General features: G+C 37.9%; 1 protein-coding gene across 2 annotated transcripts; it reads right to left on the bottom strand.

Moving 5' to 3' along the window:
- Window positions 1-472: 472 nt before the first annotated feature.
- Window positions 473-20,702, bottom strand: LOC120631437 (alkaline phosphatase-like). 2 transcript variants are annotated; one of them, XM_039901016.1, is made up of 9 exons: window positions 20,630-20,702; window positions 10,580-10,782; window positions 9,537-9,729; window positions 8,394-8,557; window positions 6,730-6,937; window positions 6,164-6,297; window positions 5,506-5,704; window positions 3,302-3,532; window positions 474-1,572 (listed from the first exon to the last, which is right to left on the bottom strand). In XM_039901016.1, exons 1-9 carry the CDS (start codon window positions 20,700-20,702, stop codon window positions 1,409-1,411), a joined length of 1,569 nt encoding a protein of 522 aa, XP_039756950.1. In that variant the 3' UTR covers window positions 474-1,408. The 2 variants fall into 2 exon arrangements, with proteins under 2 accessions (XP_039756951.1, XP_039756950.1); XM_039901017.1 differs by lacking the exon at window positions 10,580-10,782 and having other exon boundaries at window positions 473-1,572; window positions 20,630-20,692.
- Between the last annotated feature and the right edge of the window lie 777 nt (window positions 20,703-21,479).

The following is a 21,479-nucleotide window of genomic DNA, read 5'->3' as shown; positions in this document are numbered from 1 at the left end:
AACAACAGTTGCATTAAGAAAATCTCTTTTTATTGTGTTTGATTTTTTTTAATCGTAATTTTTTTTATATTTAAAAAAAACTTTACACTGAGAAGTAATGAAAAGATCGTTTAAATTTTAAGACAAGTAATAAAAAATTAAATGTAGTACAGGCTAATAATAATTGTATTGTCAGTGTTACCATATATCAACCAATGTAGCGAAGCTTCTAAGATGTTAAATGGATGTACCAATATAAAAGCTTATTGTGATTAATGATCTTTCTACTTTCGAATGATTGTTCGTTTTATACATATTGTATGTTTTACATTTATATTTTTTATTTCAGTACAAACTTGTTATTGTTCTAATTAAATAATTTTATATGTAAAAGTAACTACTTCTTAATGTACCTTATTGATGTAATTAGGCAATAAAGTAGTTGAAAAAACCCGTATTTTATTTTATAACTTAATTAAATAAAAGTATAGAAAAATGCTAGATATTTTCAATTAGGCACTCAGTTTATTACAAAAATTTAATATATCACACATTGCTTTACAAAAATGTACAGTCATATGATTAACAGAAAGCGCAATTTTTTTTACAAATCAATTCAGTTGTGGTTATTAAACAATGATACATATTGCGAGATTTTTTAGATACAGTCGTAACGTTTGATTGCAATCATACCTGATGATTTAGACTAAGCGGAGCGCCTAGAAGATGCCTCTTCACTCTTGATTTGAAGACGTTTCATACTATTAAACATTGATTTAATATTATGATCAGTGTTACTATATAGGTGATGGTGTAAACAAAAGCCGGAAGCCGGAAGGGCAAACGGGTCGGGGGCTAGGCACATAATGAAGAACATACAAAACCCTAATTCAACCGTTATTGAATGCAGTGCAATGAGTTTAAAAACACTGAAAACGCCCCGGGCACTTCTTTCTTCACACTCGAATGTTGCTAGCTCACAAACTTTTTCCCATTTTATGGTAAACGTTTAGAACTTAGAACTTTAGAGATTATATAATTACTTTCAACTGCTAAATGGTATAAAGTGACTAACCGCCCTTTCGAGAAACACCATTAAAGTGGAGTGGCTTTTGGATATTAGTCGTGTACACGGTTCCAGTATGTTCTTAACGACGTATTGAGCTGTGTCTATTACAATCTTCAGATTGTTTCACTAGGGAGGACCTATTAGTAGGATCACCAGAAAACAAAGCCTTCAAGTCCAATCATTATTAAAAATTTGTAATGTATATCATTTTTAAAAGTACCATCAAGCTTAAGTTTCTTTGAAATTAACATGAAAGTAAAGAACAAGTAAATATTTCAGAATAGTAATGTAAGTAAGGATAACGATGAATTAAGCCTAATACTAAAACAATTGACTTCTAAAATGTCCATTCAGGAAAAGTCATACACTAAATCCTACCAATGTTAGTAGAGTTGTCAAATATATGGCAACATTTATTTGCAGGGCGTGCCCCGTAGAGTATGGACCAATACTCGCAGCGTAAGATATCACGTGGTAAACGTAGTTCTGCTCGTGGACGTTGTGGAACAAATGGGCGTAGGGACCTGAAAAAAAAAGAACTTCATTATTATCAACCCACTACCGGCCCACTATTGGGCGCTAGTCTCCTCTAAGAATGAGACGGGGTTTTAGGCCGTAGTCCACCACGCTGCCGGTCCTGAACATTCCTCTGAGAACGTTATGGAGAACTCTCAGGCATGTAGGTTTCCTCACGATGTTTTCCTTCACCGACGTGTCATCGGATTCAGGTAAAATTCGGCATAGTAAATAATATTATAGCTTTTTGTGACAGCTTTCCCAGGGAACTTAAACCGCCATGTATATTTCCGTCGCCTAGCAGCCATACTGTGTTCAGGACTGGAGGTTGTTTGTCAGTAGCAACATTTATGTTTGTATACTCCTAGTTAATCATTGTGATTAAGACATGTTACGAGTCTGTGGTAGATAGAGTAACAAAGTTAGAGTAACCTTGGAGGTGGAGCTGGTGATCCTGTTCATATTGAAGTAAATATAAAACTATAAGTATAGGTTTAATTAATAAAATACCACAATGACAGCGTGGTTGCCCGTGTAATTACAGACACATGTGGCTTAACACAGGGCGGCACTTCTCGTGTTCCTTTCGTGCCCTGAGAAGTCTTGCTTTGTTTAAAGGCGATAGTTTTCCGCTAACTATCAGGTAGTCAATCTTCTTGACTCTTCAATTACTATAAAATTACAACAGATAATAAATACATAAAGTATGACTTCTGTGATGGTAACATGGTTTGATGCAGGATGCATAGAAGGAAAAGAAAATTGGAAAATCCAAAAGTGCACGACTCGTGCAATTAAACTACACTGAATTAATTAATCATTCGCATTCAGTGACCTACAATCGTCGATTAGAATTAAAAAAAAAAAAATTAACTCAAATAATGGATTTTTTCACAAGTTAGAGTGTTTTCGGGTTTCACACATGACGGACAGGAAAAATTTTTGACCTATTTTGGTGTTTTTTTCCAATTCTATTGCAGTAAATCAATTTTTTAAAAGTATGGAATTAATCTCCATTAAATTATCTCGACAATAGTATGCAAAATATCTTGATTACGTGAACTAACAAGGCTATAATAATAAAAATAGCCGCCGAAATGAGGCGAAAAATATTTTTCGATCGTAAAGCACTCTCTGATGCTTCGCATCATGAGTCGTGCAATTGTCATAGAATCTCGTAGATCTTCGTAAATCGGTATCCACCGAAGAACATGCAGCCATTACTGCATGTCGTGCATTGTGTGAAAAAGCCCCGCGCACATTTCACTTCACACCCGCGGAATGTTGCTAGCTCACAAACTATTCCCATTTCCCCATTTAATGGTAAACGTTTGGAACATAAGAGGTAAAATAATTATTGTCAACTGCTAATGAACTAACCGAGAAACACTACTAAAGTGGAGGGGTTTTTGATGCTTCAATATAAGTCATGTACACGGGTTCTGTATCTTCTTAATTCTATGATATAATTAAAGATTTAAGTTTTCATTTCAAAGTGATCTAAAACAAATAGATGTGATGTGGGTTTTTATAATGTCTCAGCCCTTGATCTCTACAAGGTCTCTTACCACATCAATGTTGTAAGCACAATTGATGTTTTGGTTGTCACGGCGTACATGGCATCATTGTATTCAAGCGTTTTGTACGTATCCATAGGATGTCCACTTCATAGGGGGGGGGGGGGGGGGGGGGGGGGTTCTATCCTTACACTTATAAAAATAGTGACTTAACACTTACCCCTAGCATATACCGCAACATCTACACCCCCGTGTATGTTCTCGTCAAGGGGTATAGCAGCTATTTGCTCGTACTTGAAACTATTTGTGTCAACTTTACTGGGGTCTTGTCTGACTACGTGACTTCCGTTCTCGTTGGTTTCTACCGTGTACTGGAAGGAGCCCGGCCCGCCGGTCCCGTAGGATAGTATAGTGTAGTTCAGACCGTCGTGCTTAGACGGACCTATCGATCCTGAAATAAAAAAAAAATCCTGTGAAATTTATTCACATACGGCGGAAGTGTAACTTCTGAAAAGTAGCCTACGAGAGATTGAGGTGGCTGTAGTCAGAACTATTAGAATAAATGTAAGGTTTATTATTTAGTTTCCATGGTAAAGAAATGTTTAATGTTTTCTTAATCACTCTGTCCTTTACATTTATGTGTTTGTTTATTTATCTAGATATTATTCGGTTTCCTTGGTAACTTAAATAGGAAAAAAACAGATAAAATAGTATGTATCCCCTTTCTGTCTCTTTCTTCGCTGGCTTCATCCTACACATTTTTATATTTGTGTCTGTTACCTGTCGTTTTATGATTGACGGCCGATTGGCGCAGTGGGCAGCGACCCTGCTTTCTGAGTCCAAGGCCGTGGGTTCGATTCCCACGACTGGAAAATGTTTGTGTGATGAGCATGAATGTTTTTCAGTGTCTGGGTGTTTATATGTATATTATAAGTTTATGTATCCTAATCATAAAAATATTCATCAGTCATCTTAGTACCCATAACTTACTTACTTACTTAGGGGCTAGATGGCGATATGTGTATTGTTGTAGTATATTTATTTATTTATATTTATTTATTTTTTTCGTTGCGTCCGGTTTGAAATCACAACGATTCTAAAGAAGTTTCGCTTCAATAAGTAGGTACAACATTAGAAGCCTATAACATTTCACTGTTGGACTAAAGACACCTCCCAATCAACACGCTGGGCAGACGGGTTGGTGACCGCAGTAGATGGTACAGAGGAGGTTTTATTGCTCTAACCAGATTGCTTCTTTAATAGTTTCTAAAGGACAATGTGAGATGGTGATAACAAAAAAAAATAACAACCGGCTAAGTTTGTTGTGGGCTTCTTCTTAGACCAGGGCGCGTTTGGAACCCTCGTAGCTTTAGTTTTAAGTTGACGAATTTATTTATCGCCATCAACACACTCCTATTTCATATTTTACATGTAAAACAAAAGTGCCATCTATGTGCCTATTTGAATAAAGAAATATTTGACTTTGACTTTGGACGCTGCTGACCGTTCTTCGTTAGATTTCCTTAATCGCTTCGTTAGACACCCGCGGAATGGTGACAATTACTTTTTTCTGATCAACAAGTAATAAGGTAACGACATAAGGTAGATTGAATAATCATAATCAATAGCCATTAATCTAGGAATAATACTAGGAATCCGTACTGGGCCAGCGTGGTGGACTACGGCCTAAACCCATCTCATTCTAAAAGAAGACCCGTGCCCTCTAGTAGGCCCTTTATGGAATGATGATGATAAAAGTTCAATTATTTTGAATCTTACTAGGAGTTACTGTCGACCTGTAGCCTTAGTACAAGAAAGATTTGGTCGCTCGCAATCGAGGGATCGTTTTCGCATATAAAACTCTGTATACTCAAAGTTTTTGTTTGTTTTTAAAATATCTTTATTAATTTAATAATTGTATTACAGCTCATATCCTAGTGACTAGCCTAGGTTGAACAAATAAATAATATATTACTTACAGTTTAGCAGGTTACACCAACTTTTTAAAACTTTACAGCATATAAACTAAACATTTTTAACAACTTATTGAGCCACACAACAGATGATAATAACTTGTTTTACGTAGAACTTAGTACAGACGTACGTTTATTAATAAAATTAAATGCATATAGTCAAAGTAAAACTCGACTAAAGGTACTCGCTTTAAAATCGCAAATGAAATGTACTTCTTATATGTGTTTTACAAATGTTCTGTCAAAAGCCCGAACTAAAAAACTGTAGGCAAATTCGAGCTCTAATAAAGGGAGCATAAGATCCATTTTACCACGATGTTCAAGTATTTCTGTACTCAAAAAGGACTCCTCGATTGCAAGTCAGCAAATCTTGTAAGGCTACGAATCGATTAAAGTTTTGGTAAAAAAATTGATAGTATGTAATGTAGTGATACAAATTATGACGTCTTACCAAAAAGATTGGACCCTCTGTCAGGATATCCGTTGATCTGCAGAGCGTGCGCATGATCGCTTGTCACCACGATGAGCGTGTCTCTCTCATCTGTCATACTGACTGCCAGCCTCACCGCATCGTCCATGGCTGAGGACTCGTTTATCGCTACCTTGGCTCGGCCACGGTGATGAGCCATATCTATATTACCACCTTCAATCTGCGAGAGAAATATAGGTACATCTGTAAAAAGCAGATAGCCTTGAGGCTACGATTTTGGCATTGCTTTGGGGGAACCGTGTTCGAATCCCAGCACGAACCTCTCACTGTGTAAGAGTGAATAGGCATCTTCTAGGCAAGCGCGCTCCACCTTAGGCTGCATCATCGCTTACCATCAGCTGTGAGCGCTCGTCTATAAACATAAAAAAAAAGTTCTAGAGTTCTAGAGTTGTGTTCGTTTTAAGCAATTAAAATAACACTTGCTTCAACGGTGAAAGTAAACATCGCGAGGGAACCTGCATAGCGTATGCCTGTTCTCATAATGCATGTTCTCAAAGGCATGTCGACCAATTCTCACTGTGGAATGTTCCGGTAATGGGTAATGGGGTCGGCCTTATCGCTAAATTCTATTAAACTTCAAGCTCAAACCACGATAGTAATATTAAATCAATGTGCAAACCATAAGAAAGAATCCGTTGGAATTTCTTTGCAGCACTTTGATCGCAGCTTCTGTCATTTCACTGATCGATGGCATGCCATCCGCCGCCTTGTTTCTTTCACTCTCGTATCGTAAGTGCTCGTTGGCGAATATACCTAAAAAGGATGAAAATCTTTACATACCCACGTTATCCAATCCAACTATCTGTTAAAAAGATAAGGTAGTTTGCAGGAAAGAAGAAAAAGTGTTTATTAGAAAACGTCATACACATTTTTAGGACAGAAACAAAAACAGAAGAGTTATTATATAATTGCGTGTGTGGTCCCAAAATGGCTTACGCTCAGAGTTTACTGTTTTGAAATTTCCTGCGTGGGTAAAATATGCTTTTTTTGATTTAATATTTTTACAGTGAGATTCTTTAGGAAATGTACTTATGCACCCATCTACAGTATTCGTAATTCCGTTACACGTTGTATATAAAACATGACATATATACAAATATATAAGATCATGGAGCAAGACGATTCATAAACCCGCGTGTCCCGCCTGGAATTATTGTTGATGAACCACGAAAAGTTAAAACTTACCTAGCAGATAATCAGTCGTATTAAACTCCCGCAATTCTCTAGTATTAGACACCACGCTGTATTTCAGTCTTCTAGCTTCTTTATCCTTCTTGTACTCTCCGATCAGATTCCTGCCGTCCCGTCGGGAGCAGGCCCAGGAGCTGGTGGGGTCGGTGGGAGTGCCCGTAGAGTTCGGCGTGAGGCCTTGTCTACCGCCTCCCATAATTACCTATTATATATATACCACAAATTAGCCTGCTGGTAAATTACGATGTCTAAAATGGTAACGGGCTTACTAGCAGAAAATGTATGAACTGTCTTAAAAAATGTACGGCGGCCGAGATACAGTCAAGACAACTCACTTCTATGTCATATTTTACATGTAATGTACGCATCAAAAATGCCATCTATGTGCTTATAATCCCTATCCCTATCCCGATCCCTATCCCTATCCCTACTAACTATTAATATCATAAATGTCAATGTAAGTTTGTTTGTTACGCTTTCACGCAAAAAATGCTTAACCGATCCTCATGAAACTTTGTAAACATGCTTGGAAGTGTTAGAAGTAATATAGGATAATTTTTATCCAGATATTAAGCTCGGTTCCTTTGGGGGAGGGGATGAAAGTGTTTGACGATTTTACACCATAACTCCGACAAATTATAACCGATTTAAATAATTATTTTTGGACTATAGAGGTTATAATATGCGTTTAATTTTCCCCAAACTTTGTGAAGATCTGAATGTGGTTGGAGATAGAGGACAGAACCCCTCATTTAAGGCTTAGGCGATACTGAAATATTTTTTAGTACTACAACTAAATTGAATGCCACATCAAAAAACAAAATCAAACGCAGACGAAGTCGCGGGCAACAGCTAGTAAAGAAATATTTGACTTTGACTTTGACTTTTACAAAAATAGAAGAAAATACAGTTTTGGGCATCTGCTTGGTCCGTCAATTATTACTAAGTATGAAAAAAAATAAAAAAAAAATAAATATAAAAAAAACCCGATTTCGGATATTTCAATTTCAATGTATTCAAATACATGAATTAATTGAAATATCCGAAAACGGGTTTTTTTATTTATTTAAACTCTTTATTTGTACACCACTACACAGTTAGGAAAATAAATGACAAGTCGAGAAAAAACAAAGACTGGATTAGAATACAAAAGGCGGCCTTATCGCTTTGAAGCGATATCTGCCAGGCAACCTTAGGATTAGGACAACAAGAGCGAGAACAAACGAGTTGAGTTTTTTTACATACGTATTTTCACATCGTTTCGGATACAATGCTTATATCCGCTTAGTAACGTAGATCGTATCACTTAATATAATACATAGTTAAACTGAGCACTTACCCACGTTTAGCTATATAAGGGGAATAGGGGAAGCGGTGATAGCGCATTGGGTATAAATTCAACTTAATTTTCGGGGGGCAGAGTTCGAGTCCCAGTTCGCACCTCTAACTTTTCGAAGTTACGTGCGTTTTAGGTAATTTAAATATCACTTGCTTCATAGTGAAGGAAAACATCGTGAGTAAACCTGCATAACTACCTGAGATTTCTACATAATATTCTCAAAGGTGTGTGGAGTCCACCAATCCGCACTGGGCCAGCGTGGTGGACCCGTGCTGTAGTGGGCCGGTAATGGGTTGATGTGATGATGATGATGACTTACGTTGAGGTCTCTTCCCGGCCAATCCTCAACTAATTGTCTTGCGATGTCTTTACAGTTTTCTGCCTCAGCGGGCATGTCCCCATCGCACTCCCACGCTCTGGTAGCGCAGTGGGCGTAAAGTGGACCCGGAGTGGCATGTGTGACGCGCATTGTTGTCACGAAGCCTGGAAAAAGTATCAAACATCTATACGTATAATCGAGTAAAATATGTAAAAAATAGAAATAATCTTCTCAAATAGTGTATTGTCATCGGTCCTCGATATGTCTACAAAGTTACAGAACGAAATCTGATCGTTCAAAGTGGCATGTGTGACGCGCATTGTTGTCACGAAGCCTGAAAAAAGTATCAAACATCTTTACGTATAATCGAGTAAAATATGTAAAAAATTGGAATAATCTCTTACTCACTTAAATTAGTGTATTGTCATCGGTCCTCGATATGTCTACAAAGTTTGAACGAAATCTGATCGTTCAAAGTAGGACAAAATCGAGCTTAAAGGTGTCGGTTACAAACATACATACAGGTGAAGCTAATATAAAGCGTGTAAAAAAGGCTTTGTACTGACTGAATTTCAGACTTATAGCCATAACGGCTGAACGTAGTTTGATAGCATCTGAGAATTTTCTTTCAACATTCTTGAGGTGCGTGCGGTGTAGAAGAAAGAAAACAGTAGAAGAAAGTTTCTATAAAAATCTATAATTTTTCAAATGGTGTCGATATCAATGGGACATTTCTTTAAAAACTAAGAAACACGAGTTTAACAGTTTTTAAAATTAGAAAATACGTAGTAACGTAGATAGGGTAGGAAAAATGGTTAAATGTATGTAAGTCCTTCATCGCGCAGATATTTTATTCAATTTATAAACACGAAAATTGATATTTGGGCTTTCGATTAAAAATAAAGAAATTACGTTCTACACAGTTTTTCAATATCACCCCCGAAGGTTTCAACATGAGATAAACGGCTTGTACAAAAGTATGTCATTCAATTCCATAGCCAAAAGTTTTCAACGGTATTCTATTACTTTACTAATCGAGTTTATTTAACGAATTTATATTCCAATAAGAATGTTGAATGATCATCTTACAATAATCTGTTTGTTTTATTGCAAGATGTCTCCACTTCACTGGAGATCTTTTACCTGCACTCTTTCCAGCTTTCAAGGCTAAAGCAGCCAAAGAATCCAGGTGTGCTTTGGGATTGAGAGAAGCAGCACAGTCTTTATGCTTAACAGTGGAGTCCACGCCAACCGTGTACTGGTTCACCTTCACTCCGCAAAGCAAAGCTGTGGCCGTGCTCGCGGAATCCGGCACCATCTTGTCAGCTGAGTAAGTCTAGAAAGAGACATTTTTTTTTATTTCATATTAAATTCAAATTCATGTCCTTTATTCATTCAGGCCTATCCAAGGCACTTATGAACCGTTCATACATATATGTTTACATAATTGTAAGGGGATGGTGATAACTTCGTTCGCCAACTAAACCTAAAGCTACGAGTGTACCAAACGCGCCCTGGCCTAAGAAGAGCCCAAAACAAACTTGGCCGGGCAATTTTTTTGTTGCCACCATCTCAAAGTTAATTAATATTAATCTATGAAATTATATCCGCATATATCCTTATCATTATTATAATAGGATATTTCTGTAAGCTTACTTTTTATATAAACTTTGAATTCATTGAGAGACATCTCGCAGATTTCATTCGGTAATCTGTTATAAAATAATATACAATTGTCGTTGAATGAATTAGCAGATATGTAGCCTAGTAAACTGCAGAACGAGTTTATTTTTGCTTCTTATATTCATATTGTTACGTCCACTTTCAGATTTAGCGAAGTAGCTAGCGGTAGTGGGTGATCCTTCTTTCACGGGATATTTTCGACGATCCCGGCACGTATGTGGCGTGCACTTCATACAAGCACAAGGGCACTGCCTACCCTAAAACTTTTCTACATGGCTCATAAACACGACGGACGCCACTGCCAACCTCTAACTTTTAACAGTTATGTGCGTTTTTATCTTGTTGCGGTGAAGTAAAACAAGCTACCACTTGCAAGCTACGACTAACCACACTACTAAAGTGGAGTGGTTTTTGACGCTTCAATATTAGTCGTGTACACGGTTTCTGTATGTTCTTAATTCTGTGGTTGGTAGGGTATTTTGCAACATATACATTATCCTTACCTTTAACAGTCCTACGTGTGGGAATGTCTCATATGCCAGCTTGAAGGATTCCCCACCCTTGTATATCCTAGTGGCTGTGACGGTGCTAGGTCCCATGCCGTCTCCGATGAAGAGGATCACATTCTTCGCGCGATTAACGTTCCGTTTGACGTTCAATGCTTCCTCAAGCTCATCTGTAGCTAGCTTAGTCCAATAGTCTGCATCTGGCGATCATGAAACTATTTGAAAAAAGGCACCAACTAAAAAAACTTCTTCATGGACCGCGGACCCATTACTACCGACGTTCAAATTCAAATTCAAATTCTTTTATTTGCATAAAACATTGTAGGTATACATGTTTAGTCCATAATATCTGACAGGCAAATCTTAATTTAAACAAATTCATTTATGTAATAACTAAAAAACATCAAAATAAAGAAAATCCAAATCATCAAAATTTGTCGGCTGAATATAATAAAAATGTCATTTATTTTACTGTATGGAATAATAAATTTATAATCTTGGAATGTCAATTAAAAAATAACATATAAATTAAATTACGTAAATAAATTATATTTTTTTCTACCAATTGACATCTTGGAAATGTCTCTTAAAAAGTTCAAAGTTTGTATTAAACGTAAGCTTATAGAAAAGTCCTATTATAGTATAAAGGACTAGGTAATCGATAAAAAAGCTTGGGTGTAAATTATTGCTCTAACCAGGTTGCTCTTCTAATAATTTAAAATGACATTGTGAGATGGTGATAACAAAAAAACAAAAAACACCCGGATAAGTTTGTTGTGGGCTTCTTCTTAGACCAGGACGCGTTTGGAACCCTCGTAGCTTTAGTTTTAAGTTTACGAATGTGGTTATCGCCATCATCTCACTACCGTGTAATTCTTATGTACGCATCAAAAGTGCCACCTATGGGCCTACTTGAATAAAGATATTTTTGACTTTGACTTTAATTATCCAAGAACTCCGCGGTCGCTGGGGAAGTTTGCATTGATAGGGCATTTTTCAAATATAAATTATTATATATATATATTACTAGCTGACCCCAGCGCAATCTGTCGGGCTGATTTGTGAATCTAAACCATCCAGGATGCCACCTATACACACACACATACCGAAAAATTCATTCAAATCGGTCCAGCCGTCTATAAGGAGTTCAGTGACATACACACGCACACAAGAAATATATAGGTATATAAAGATGTATACTTATATAGTTAAGTGGAATAGTGCTTAATAATTTGATTTTTAAAAATATTTATCCTTTTGTAATTTTTAATACTAAATCAATATTAAGGCGGCACATGCGAACGATGGGATTGTAAAAGGAATTATTGTTTTTGTAGACACTTAGGGCAAAGGGTATTATTACAATACTGTTTAATTATTTTTTTCGGATCCTTGTATTATATCCGGATCCGGATATTTATAGATACTTAGTCAAGGTGTTCCTATAGCTATTTATTTAAGAGTAATATGTTAGTTTTGACGGGAAGAAAGTTTGTACGGAAGCCTTGACAGGCTTTTATCTATACTAATATTATAAACAGGTAAAGTTTGCGAGTTGGTGAATTTGTGACTGTGGAGGATCGTAGACGAGTCCAATCCACAGTAGTGAAATAAAACAACAAGGTGTAGTCGTTTTACCGGAGATGCGTTCGCTTCAGAGTCAGCGAGTGAAGTGCGTGATTTGACCGCGTGAGGCGGGGTTTTATGCTCACAGAAGCGCGCGCATATCGGTATCTTTATTAGAGTATGAGACAAGGATGCAAATACAGGTAAAAGAGATAGCAATATTAGTAGACAGAGATAGTGATACATAAAGAGTGAAGCGGTTGTTTACAAATTGGTCAGCTTCAGTATGGTTGGTGACGGGGAAGCATCGACCGCTTAATTTAAATAAATCTTATGTTTAATTTTACAGCTATAAATCGTCTATATTTATTACTAATAAAATATACTCTAAATAGACTTATCGGAGATTAGGTCTCGCAACTAACTTATATTTTTCATACAAATAACCAATATATCTACCTTATCAACTATTAAAACATAACTTCCTTATTATAATAATCAACTGTTTGATACAAGGTCTCGCAAAAGTATTTGTTAATTTACTTAATCAATTTAGGTATCGTGAATCTTCAACAGTCTCCCCTCCGTGCGAAGATGACATCTGGAGCACTTCATGTTGAGGAAGAAGATTGCGCGATTTTCACTAGGCGGGAAACCGGTCGCTTTAGTATTCCGGCGGTAGTGCGCACGTCTACTATACGTGTTTTTCCGTCTGGTCCGGGGTAGGTTTTGATGATTTCACCTCTTGGCCAGGTGCCTCGGGGAAGAGAATTATCGATTATTATTACAATGTCGCCGATGGTTGGGTTAATGAATCCATTTTGATTGTTGTTGTATCGCGGTGTTATCGTGGGTAGATATTCATTGAGCCAGCGTTTCCAGAAGTGATCGGTGAGGCGTTGTAATGTTTTCCATGTTGGGGGGCCGATGAGTTCGTCGTCCGTGAAATCTCCCATGCGAAGGTGCCCGCTTGATCTTCCAATCAGAAAGTGGTTTGGAGTTAAACCTTCTTGGTCATCTGGATCTAGGGATACCTCTGTTATAGGTCTTGAATTTATGAGGTGTTCTGCTTCTAGAAGTAATGTATGTAATATTTCTTCTTGAGGATGTCGTGTATTAAGGGTTGCGGTTAGTGCGGTTTTAACTGATCGCACTAGTCTCTCCCATGCTCCTCCCATGTGTGGAGCTCCTGGAGGTATGAATTTCCATTGAATTCCTTTTTCTTTGGATTTATCTATCATTTTTTCAAACGCTGTCTTGATTTCTTTATTTGCTCCGATGAAATTTGTTCCATTGTCGCTAAACATCGTTTTAGGTGTCCCTCGACGTGCTATCATTCTTCGCAGTGTGAGTATCATGTTATCTGCTGACAAGGATGTAGCAATCTCCAGATGAACTGCTCGCGTTGTGAGGCATGTATATAAAGCCACCCAGCGTTTATCTGTTTTTCTGCCAATTTTTATGGTTATTGGTCCGAAATAATCTACAGCAGTGCAGGTGAACGGGTATTGTTTGTGTTGCAGGCGTTCCACCGGTAAGTCTCCCAAAGGTGTTGTGATAGGAACGGCTTTGTGTATTCTACACCATTGGCATTCTCTTGCTATACTTTTGACGGTGTTTCGAAGGGATATCACATAGTATTTCTGTCGAATCTCGTTCATAATCGTGTTGTGATTACCGTGATTGTATTCTTGATGGTAATGGTTCACGATTAGTCGTGTAATCGGGTGTTTTCCATCGAGTATTATGGGTTTTTTGTAGGAAATCGCTATGTTGTTGGCAGCGGATAGGCGAGTTTCGAGATGCATTATATCATCTTCTATAACGGCGGTGAGTCTTCTTAGGCGGGATCCTTTGGCGAACTTCTTGTGATCTTTAAGGTTTTGAATTTCATTCTTAAAACTGTCATTTTGAATTCGTTGTATCAACATTGTTTCAGCTTGCTTGATGTATTTTCTTGATAATGGTATTAGTTTGTTCACGGTTTTTATAGTTGGTTCTTGATTCGTGGGTGTTTGTTGAGTCATCTGTTTTTTATACGGTTTCCAGGCTTTATCCTTGACGATTCGTTTAGTGGCGGTGACTTTGTCGGGTTTATTTAGTAATGTTTTAAAAACTTCGACGCTTTGTATGAAGCGTGCTGAGGCTCGTAGGTAACGTGTCCATGATGAGAAACGACTGACGTCTGGTATAGGTGGTTGAACGAGACGCGCCGTGGCTACTGTCTGTGTTTTTTCTTCGCCCGTAACTTGTAGTGAGCGATCACTGTGATCTTGAGGCCATTCGTTGCAGTCAAGTTTTAGGAATTCTGGACCGTTGAACCATCGATGGTTGCTGTCGAAATTTCGGGGTGCCGATCTAGTTGCGTCGTCAGCTACGTTTTGTTTAGTGGGTACGTATCTCCATTCTGATGTTTTTGAGAGTTCTTCTATTTCAGCTAGTCTGTGTGCGACGAAGGTTTTGAACGTGCGTGGGTCGGATTTGATCCATGCTAATACCGTTCGAGAGTCTGACCAGTAATACTTCTTCTTAATATTGGTGTCCATTTCTTGGTGAATGCTGTTTGCTAGACGGCAGCCAAGCACTGCGGCTTGTAATTCTAATCGTGGTATAGAGGTAGGTTTGAGTGGGGCCACCTTGACTTTTGCTGCTATTAGTTTTATGCTGACCTGGTTGTTCATAGTAGTTTTCCAGTATGTTGCAGCGGCATAGATGGTTTCACTGGCGTCTACGAAGGTATGTAGTTCCCCCTCGTTACATGAATCTGTACATCGTGGAACGTTGAGATCCTTTAGACATGCTAGGTTGTTGAGCCATTTTGACCAATGGTCTCTAAGCGTGTCGGGTATGTGGTCGTCCCAATTTATTCCGGTGCGCCATAGTTGCTGTATAAGTGTTTTTCCTTGTATTAAAACTGGAGTGGCTAAACCTAGCGGGTCGAATACTGACATGACAGCGCTTGCGACTTCGCGTTTAGTTGGTGGTCTCGTTTCTTTAGTGACGTCATCGGGCGTGTTGCGAAGGCTGACAGTAAATCGTAATGCGTCGTTGTTGGTTTGCCATATCATGCCCAATGTCTTCCCATATTTATCGTGGTCTCCCAAATTAATGTGGTCGGGATGGTTGATTTCCATTGTGTTAATAGTGGATGGATAATTCGATGTCCATCCTCTTAGTTCGAAACCTCCACTTTTGTGTATGAGGTCCACTTCTTTACTTGTTCTTTTTGCTTCTTCGACTGTTGGGAAGCTTTGTAAATAGTCGTCCATATAATGACAACGTTGAATGGCATTCACAGCCTCGGGATATTTTTCTTGGAAGTCTTGAGCATTTCGATTCTTAACGTATATAGCTGAACAGGGTGATGACGTTGCTCCGAATATTAGCGACTTCATTCTGTATTCTTTAGGTTCTGCGTCTGTTTCGTTCTCTTTCCAGAGGAATCGTAAGCTGTCTCTGTCTTCTTCTCGTATTACGATTCTGAGAAACATTTCCTTGATGTCGGCTGCGACGGCTACCGGGCCTTGGCGGAACCTTATCAGCACGCCGAAGAGGGATTGTAGTAAATCAGGACCGGATAGTAAGGCATCGTTTAGACTTTTGCCATTTGTGCGTTCGGCGGCGTCGAACACGACTCTTAATTTTTCCTTTTGTGGATGTATTACTGCGAAATGTGGCAGGTACCAGGTTCTTGGCGAGGTGGGTTTTGTGGTGGCTAGTTCGGCATATCCATTGGATATTAGATTTTGTATTTGGTGAGTATATTTTAATTTGAAGTCTTCATTTTTATTTAGTTTTCTTTCTATGCCTTGTAGGCGGCGTAAGGCACTGTTTCTATTTTGTGGCATAGTTTCATCGTCGGATTTCCATAGTAATCCGCATTCGAATCTTCCTTCGGGCAATCTATGAGTTGTTTTTTCTAAAATTGCCATGGCTCGTTGTTCGGGATCTTTTAGTGGTTTTCTTTCTGTTATTCCCAACGAGTCGAGACTGAAATGGTTTTTAATTAGTTTATCTATGTCTTCAGTTTCTTTTTCATGAATGTGATTTATGAAGAGGACGGGTTTTGAGGTTTCAGTCTTCAAGCCGTGAAGTATCCATCCTAGGCTGGTTAGGGATGCCACGGGCTTTGATGCGCTACCAGTCTTCAAGTCTCTTGTAACTATTAAGTGCCAGTTGTCTTGGCCTATTAACAGTGATGGTGGCGTTCCATCGTATATCAGCTGATCTTCTATATCTTTAAGATGGGGGCAATCTTCTATGTCTTCTTTCTTTACGGATTGTGCTATAAGGTTGAGTTGTCCGATTGTATGTGCCTGAAGATCTTCATATGTCCTTGAGAATAAACCTTTGATACGAATTTTAATATGTCTTGATTCTTCCGTTTTCATTTGATGACCGCTTATGCCTTCGATAACTAGGCTCTTTGCAGGTCCGGAGGCTCCTATGTGGTGGGCGACTTTGTCTACCAGCAGAGTGACTGTTGACCCCTCATCTAGTAAGGCCATGACGGTCTCAGTGCCATTTGGTCCGCACAGCTCTACAGGTACTATTTTACCTTATAAATGTATCTTCTCACACAGCTTTATCAACTCTCAGAGCACTGGCGCACAAGTGGAAATAATATCCAAATAATATATGTGTATTATAAGATAAAGTTCTCCTATTCCATGTTTCCGTGTTTTAGCAGGTGGGCACGTTAATTATATCCCTTGTCAGTGGATATAATCGGGGACATAATTTTTATCTCCCGCCCGTACTAGCTCTGCAGGAAAATATCTTAGTTAATCTCACGGGCAGTGGCGGATATAGCCACTGCTCACGGGATATAAGATATTCTACGCAGACAAAGTGGCTGGCATCTGCGAGTTTAGACTATTTAGGTACCTACTTCGACATGTAAGATAACTTAATCGTTATCTGAACTGCGATATAATGTAATAAAAACAAACATAACAAATGCTCTATAAAATTGATAACTGGCTGTCGCTTGTCTTAATAATTGTTAGAGAATGGATAAATTTAACTTGTCATTTGTTTAAGCAAAAATTAGTAAAACTTTATCAACACTTAATGGAGTGCTTCAAAGAAAAAAAAACATAAAAAACTGTTATACGTGGCTATAGAGTTTTCACTTCAGAAATGACAAATAAATAAAAACAATATTTTTTTCCAACTGATACAAAATTAGCTTAGGACTTCGATGGGGAACGGCTTGCAGACTTGTCACTATTGTGTATTGTTACAGTAAATTTATAACGTGGATAAATAATTAAATTTTTAATAACTATAAATTCATATTTGCCAAATATTTATGTTCATGACATTGAGTTGTTGGGTATTTTGATACTACGACTGTAGTATCGATGCACCGCAGTTTTACATGGATTCGAACGATGTAAAGATACCTCCCTGTGTCTTAGTCGTTAATCACTATAGAGGCAGATATAAAAAAAGTGAAATCGTCTTCATCTATATTTGATTATGGAGGGTAGAGGTAAGGAGAGTCATCTGTGTATATGAAAAAGTGTCGTCAAAATGTATTAAATTAGGATGGCGCCACATTTGCATCAGGGTAACTCTTAAAAGAAGCGCCAAATATAAATACCGTACTATTTACTGTTTACGAAATAAAATCACTCTAAACGCACGTTTGGTTATAATAAATCTGTAAGGTTATATTTACCACAATATTTTGTACAACGTAAGTTGTTGAAATTCTCAATAATTAACTGCTTTAGTCGATAATGACATTAAATTTTTTAACTCGGCATACTTCAATTCATCTACGATTGCTACATTCATACCATACCCTGTGCATCCACCAGCGCCATTGTGGAGGATTTTTGAACTGTTATTTAGCGCAACAACTGGACACTTTTTCAACTTTTCTCCCATATAAGATGACTCTCCTTACCTCTACCCTCCATATATTTGATATAATAATAATTAAAAAAAAAACTTAAGAGATGCAAGTATAGTAGCTTATTTACTCAATCTTAAAACTTTTAAAGGTGCCTATAATATGTTTCAGATACAACCAATTTGAGTTATATTTTATTAAAATTAAAATTTTCAATAAGGTTTTAGTTTCTGAACGTTTTTAATTAATCAATATATTGCGTATATCGTAATCCGATCATCCAGGTGAAGGTTTGCAAGGTGAAAAGCTAGTATACAAAAATTAGTTCATCTACCATTCTTGATTTGTTTACTGATTTCGACAAGAACTGTGCTATTTTTTTTTTCACCATGGTGACGATGCATGCTAATATGGTAGCGGGCTAACCTGTTAGGGGCATATCCGGTTTGAAGATATTTATTAATGATTTAAACATAACATACTGTATCACTTAAAAGAGATAAAAGGTTAACAATTCAATTCTTAAAATCAACACGGAACAGAATAATATATTAAACTCCGGTTTAACCCCGGATAATCGGTTTTTACGTGGCGTAATACCCTGCGCCGCACCAGATCAACTCAACAGAAATTCCACAGTTACCTAAAACCTCCCACTTATAAGACTAAAGTGCTCACCACCACTCAATGGCGTGCAGTTCATACATACATGCGCGAAAGCACTGCATACCCTAAAATTTATATTACTCGTATAGGAGAATTTTTGCCGTTTTATGCAATTTTCCTCCTGTAGGCATACCCTGGTAAGAAACCAAGCGCACGCCACTGCCACCACTGCCACCAAGTAGGATCTGGTCTCACTGACCTCTATTATTAACACACTGGAATGGCTGTACCTAAACAAATGACAGCTTACATTTTGGCCCTTATTTTTTACTTTTTTATAGACTAAGCATGTGTTCTATCTCTTTCTCGCACGCCCGACGTGGCTGGTAGAAAATGGTCCGCCTTATGCAAGCCGATTTATGGTTATTATTATTAACGATAGGCCAGCGTTTGACGACAATCATGTCCGTTACAAAGCAATAGGTCTAGGTTGGAGCACGCTTGCCTAGAAAAAGCCTATTCACTCTAGCCTTGAAGGTAAGGTAGGTAAGGAGAAAAAAAACCATCGCCTATATCGGAGAAACTCTTTGCAAGGTATGCAAGTAGCACGTCATACAAAGTTCCGCTCCGTGTCAATCACCCTGAGGTGAAGGTGTTAACTATAATCATCATCACATCAACCCATTACCGGCCCACTACAGAGCACGGGTCTCCTCCCACAATGGAAAGGGGTTAAGGCCGTAGTACACCACGCTGGTCCAGTGCGGATTGGTGGACACACACCTTTGAGAACATTATGTAGAACAGGCATGCAGGTTTCGCCGCGATGTTTTCCTTCACCGTTGCAGCAAGTGATATGTTTTTTACTTAAAACGCACATAACGGTTAAAAGTTAGAGGTGCGTTCTGGGATTCAAAACTCGTCCCCCAGTCCTTCAGACTGGAACACAGCACTGCGTATCTCTTGCATTTACAATATGGGACATTATTTATTATTTTTAAATTTTCTCTGGTATTGTCTGGAGGGAGGCACAAAGCTGACCAAGTGCGACCGCCAAGCGATTGAGCGTTCCGGTACGATGCTGCGAAGAATCCAATACTGCAACATAGATTATGAAGGCCGATTGGCGCAGTGGGCAGCGACCCTGCTTTCTGATTCCAAGGCCGTGGTTTCGATTCCCACAAGTGGACAATATTTGTGTGATGAACATGAATGTTTTTCAGTGTTTGGTCGTTTATCTATATACTATAAGTATTTATGTATATAAATTATTCATCAGTTATCTTAGTACCCATAAAACAAGCTACGCTTACTTTGGGGCTAGATGGCGATGTTTGTATTGTCATAGTATATTTATTTATTTCTTTAATTATCACCAGGTCAGATTGCAGCCAAGGGCTAACCAATAGTGAAATAACAAAACACGCTTCCCTAATGTGGGTGGGCATAAAAAGATTATCACCACATGCTAGTTAAAAATACTGGTGTTGACAGCTCAAACGTGCATTTCGATGCCCAACCGGTGGATAACGCCTACTTCCTTGAACGAAGCTGGTATCTACTGAAAAAATATTTACAGAACAACCCGATACCCCTACTATTCGTGAACCGACCGGGGTAACTAGTAGCGTGCACCAGATTTTTGACTAGGGCTGGAAAAATTTAGTAGCTATATGTAACGAACCCAAAACCTCGTGAGTCGCAGTCAAACATGCCCACCATTTAAAATGCGAGGAATATTTAGAACAAAAAAATTAAATTCCCAAGTTAGCTCAAACGGGAATCGATCCTGCGATCCTGCCAGAGGTCATGAAATCTTTATTCACAAGTTCATAACTCTCTCTCAGTTCTATTAAACTTTTTATTATTCAATTCATACTTAATAACACAATGTAGTTTGATTTATTTGCACATCCTTGTTTAACTTTTTAATAATTATTCTTACGATGCAAGTTTATTTAGTTATAAACATATCATGTTACTTCACAATAATAATTCCACAACATAGGTACCTTTTCGTAAAGAACATCGCGCTGTGGCAATAAAACAAAACACTAAAAACACTAACACTTCCGTGCTGCGCATTTTGACAACTAAAACTTTACTCAATGTAAAACTGACAAGTTGGCAATTTGTGTCAATGTCAGTTCGGAACTGTCAATGTCACTTTCCGCACGCGGCCATAATCTGTAACAGACGTTGCTTTTGTAATGTAATTACAAAACACTTGTCACGTTTATACCTATTACTATCTGTAACGTCTGGCCAAGCTATGATCCCGTTACATACTCTGTCTTCACACTCATATATGGCATTCGGGTATAATAAAAGTATATTATAAGAATGCAATATTGTGTACGAAGCTTCAGTCAATACGTTGGTTACTTTTACCTTTAAATGTTATGTTCATTTTATTTATGTTCATATTTTTTGGTACTTACTAATACTATTAAAGATTAAAATTGACACGCTTACTTAGTTCCTTTTCATAGGTTTTTCCCACAGCTGGTTATTATTATTCTTCTACATAAACACCTAAGGTAAGACTGTTTGTAGTGACTCTACCACCGGTTCGCAAGGCAGATTCTACCGAGAAGAAGCCGGCAAGAAACTCATCTGTTGCTTTTTTCAAACATCAACAATTTAGATTTTACTTTTTAAATTTAATTTTTCTATCTTGTGAGAGATGAAAGCGGAGCCGGATACTTCCAAGCAACCTTGTCATTAAGAAATTCATCAATTGTATAGTAACCTCGCTATATACAAAGCAATAGCCCACCAACCTGCATTGGAGCAGCATGGTGGGTCTCATAAACGTCTTTCATTGAGAGTGTGTGCCCAGCTGTGGGAAGCTAATGGGCT

The sequence above is a fragment of the Pararge aegeria genome, chromosome 18 (genome assembly GCF_905163445.1).
Source record: "Pararge aegeria chromosome 18, ilParAegt1.1, whole genome shotgun sequence".
NCBI classification, from domain to species: domain Eukaryota; kingdom Metazoa; phylum Arthropoda; class Insecta; order Lepidoptera; family Nymphalidae; genus Pararge; species Pararge aegeria.
Note: the sequence above shows the minus strand (reverse complement) of the source record. Positions and strands in the feature narration are given on the sequence as shown.

Coding starts and splice junctions, on each gene's coding strand:
- LOC120631437 (XM_039901016.1), bottom strand. CDS start 20,702: ATGCGCAGCACGGAAGTGTTAGTGTTTTTAGTGTTTTGTTTTATTGCC. Junction 10,783..20,629: donor GCGATGTTCTTTACGAAAAG/GTACCTATGTTG, acceptor CATGATCGCCAG/ATGCAGACTATTGGACTAAG. Junction 5,705..6,163: donor CCAACGGATTCTTTCTTATG/GTTTGCACATTG, acceptor TTTCTCTCGCAG/ATTGAAGGTGGTAATATAGA.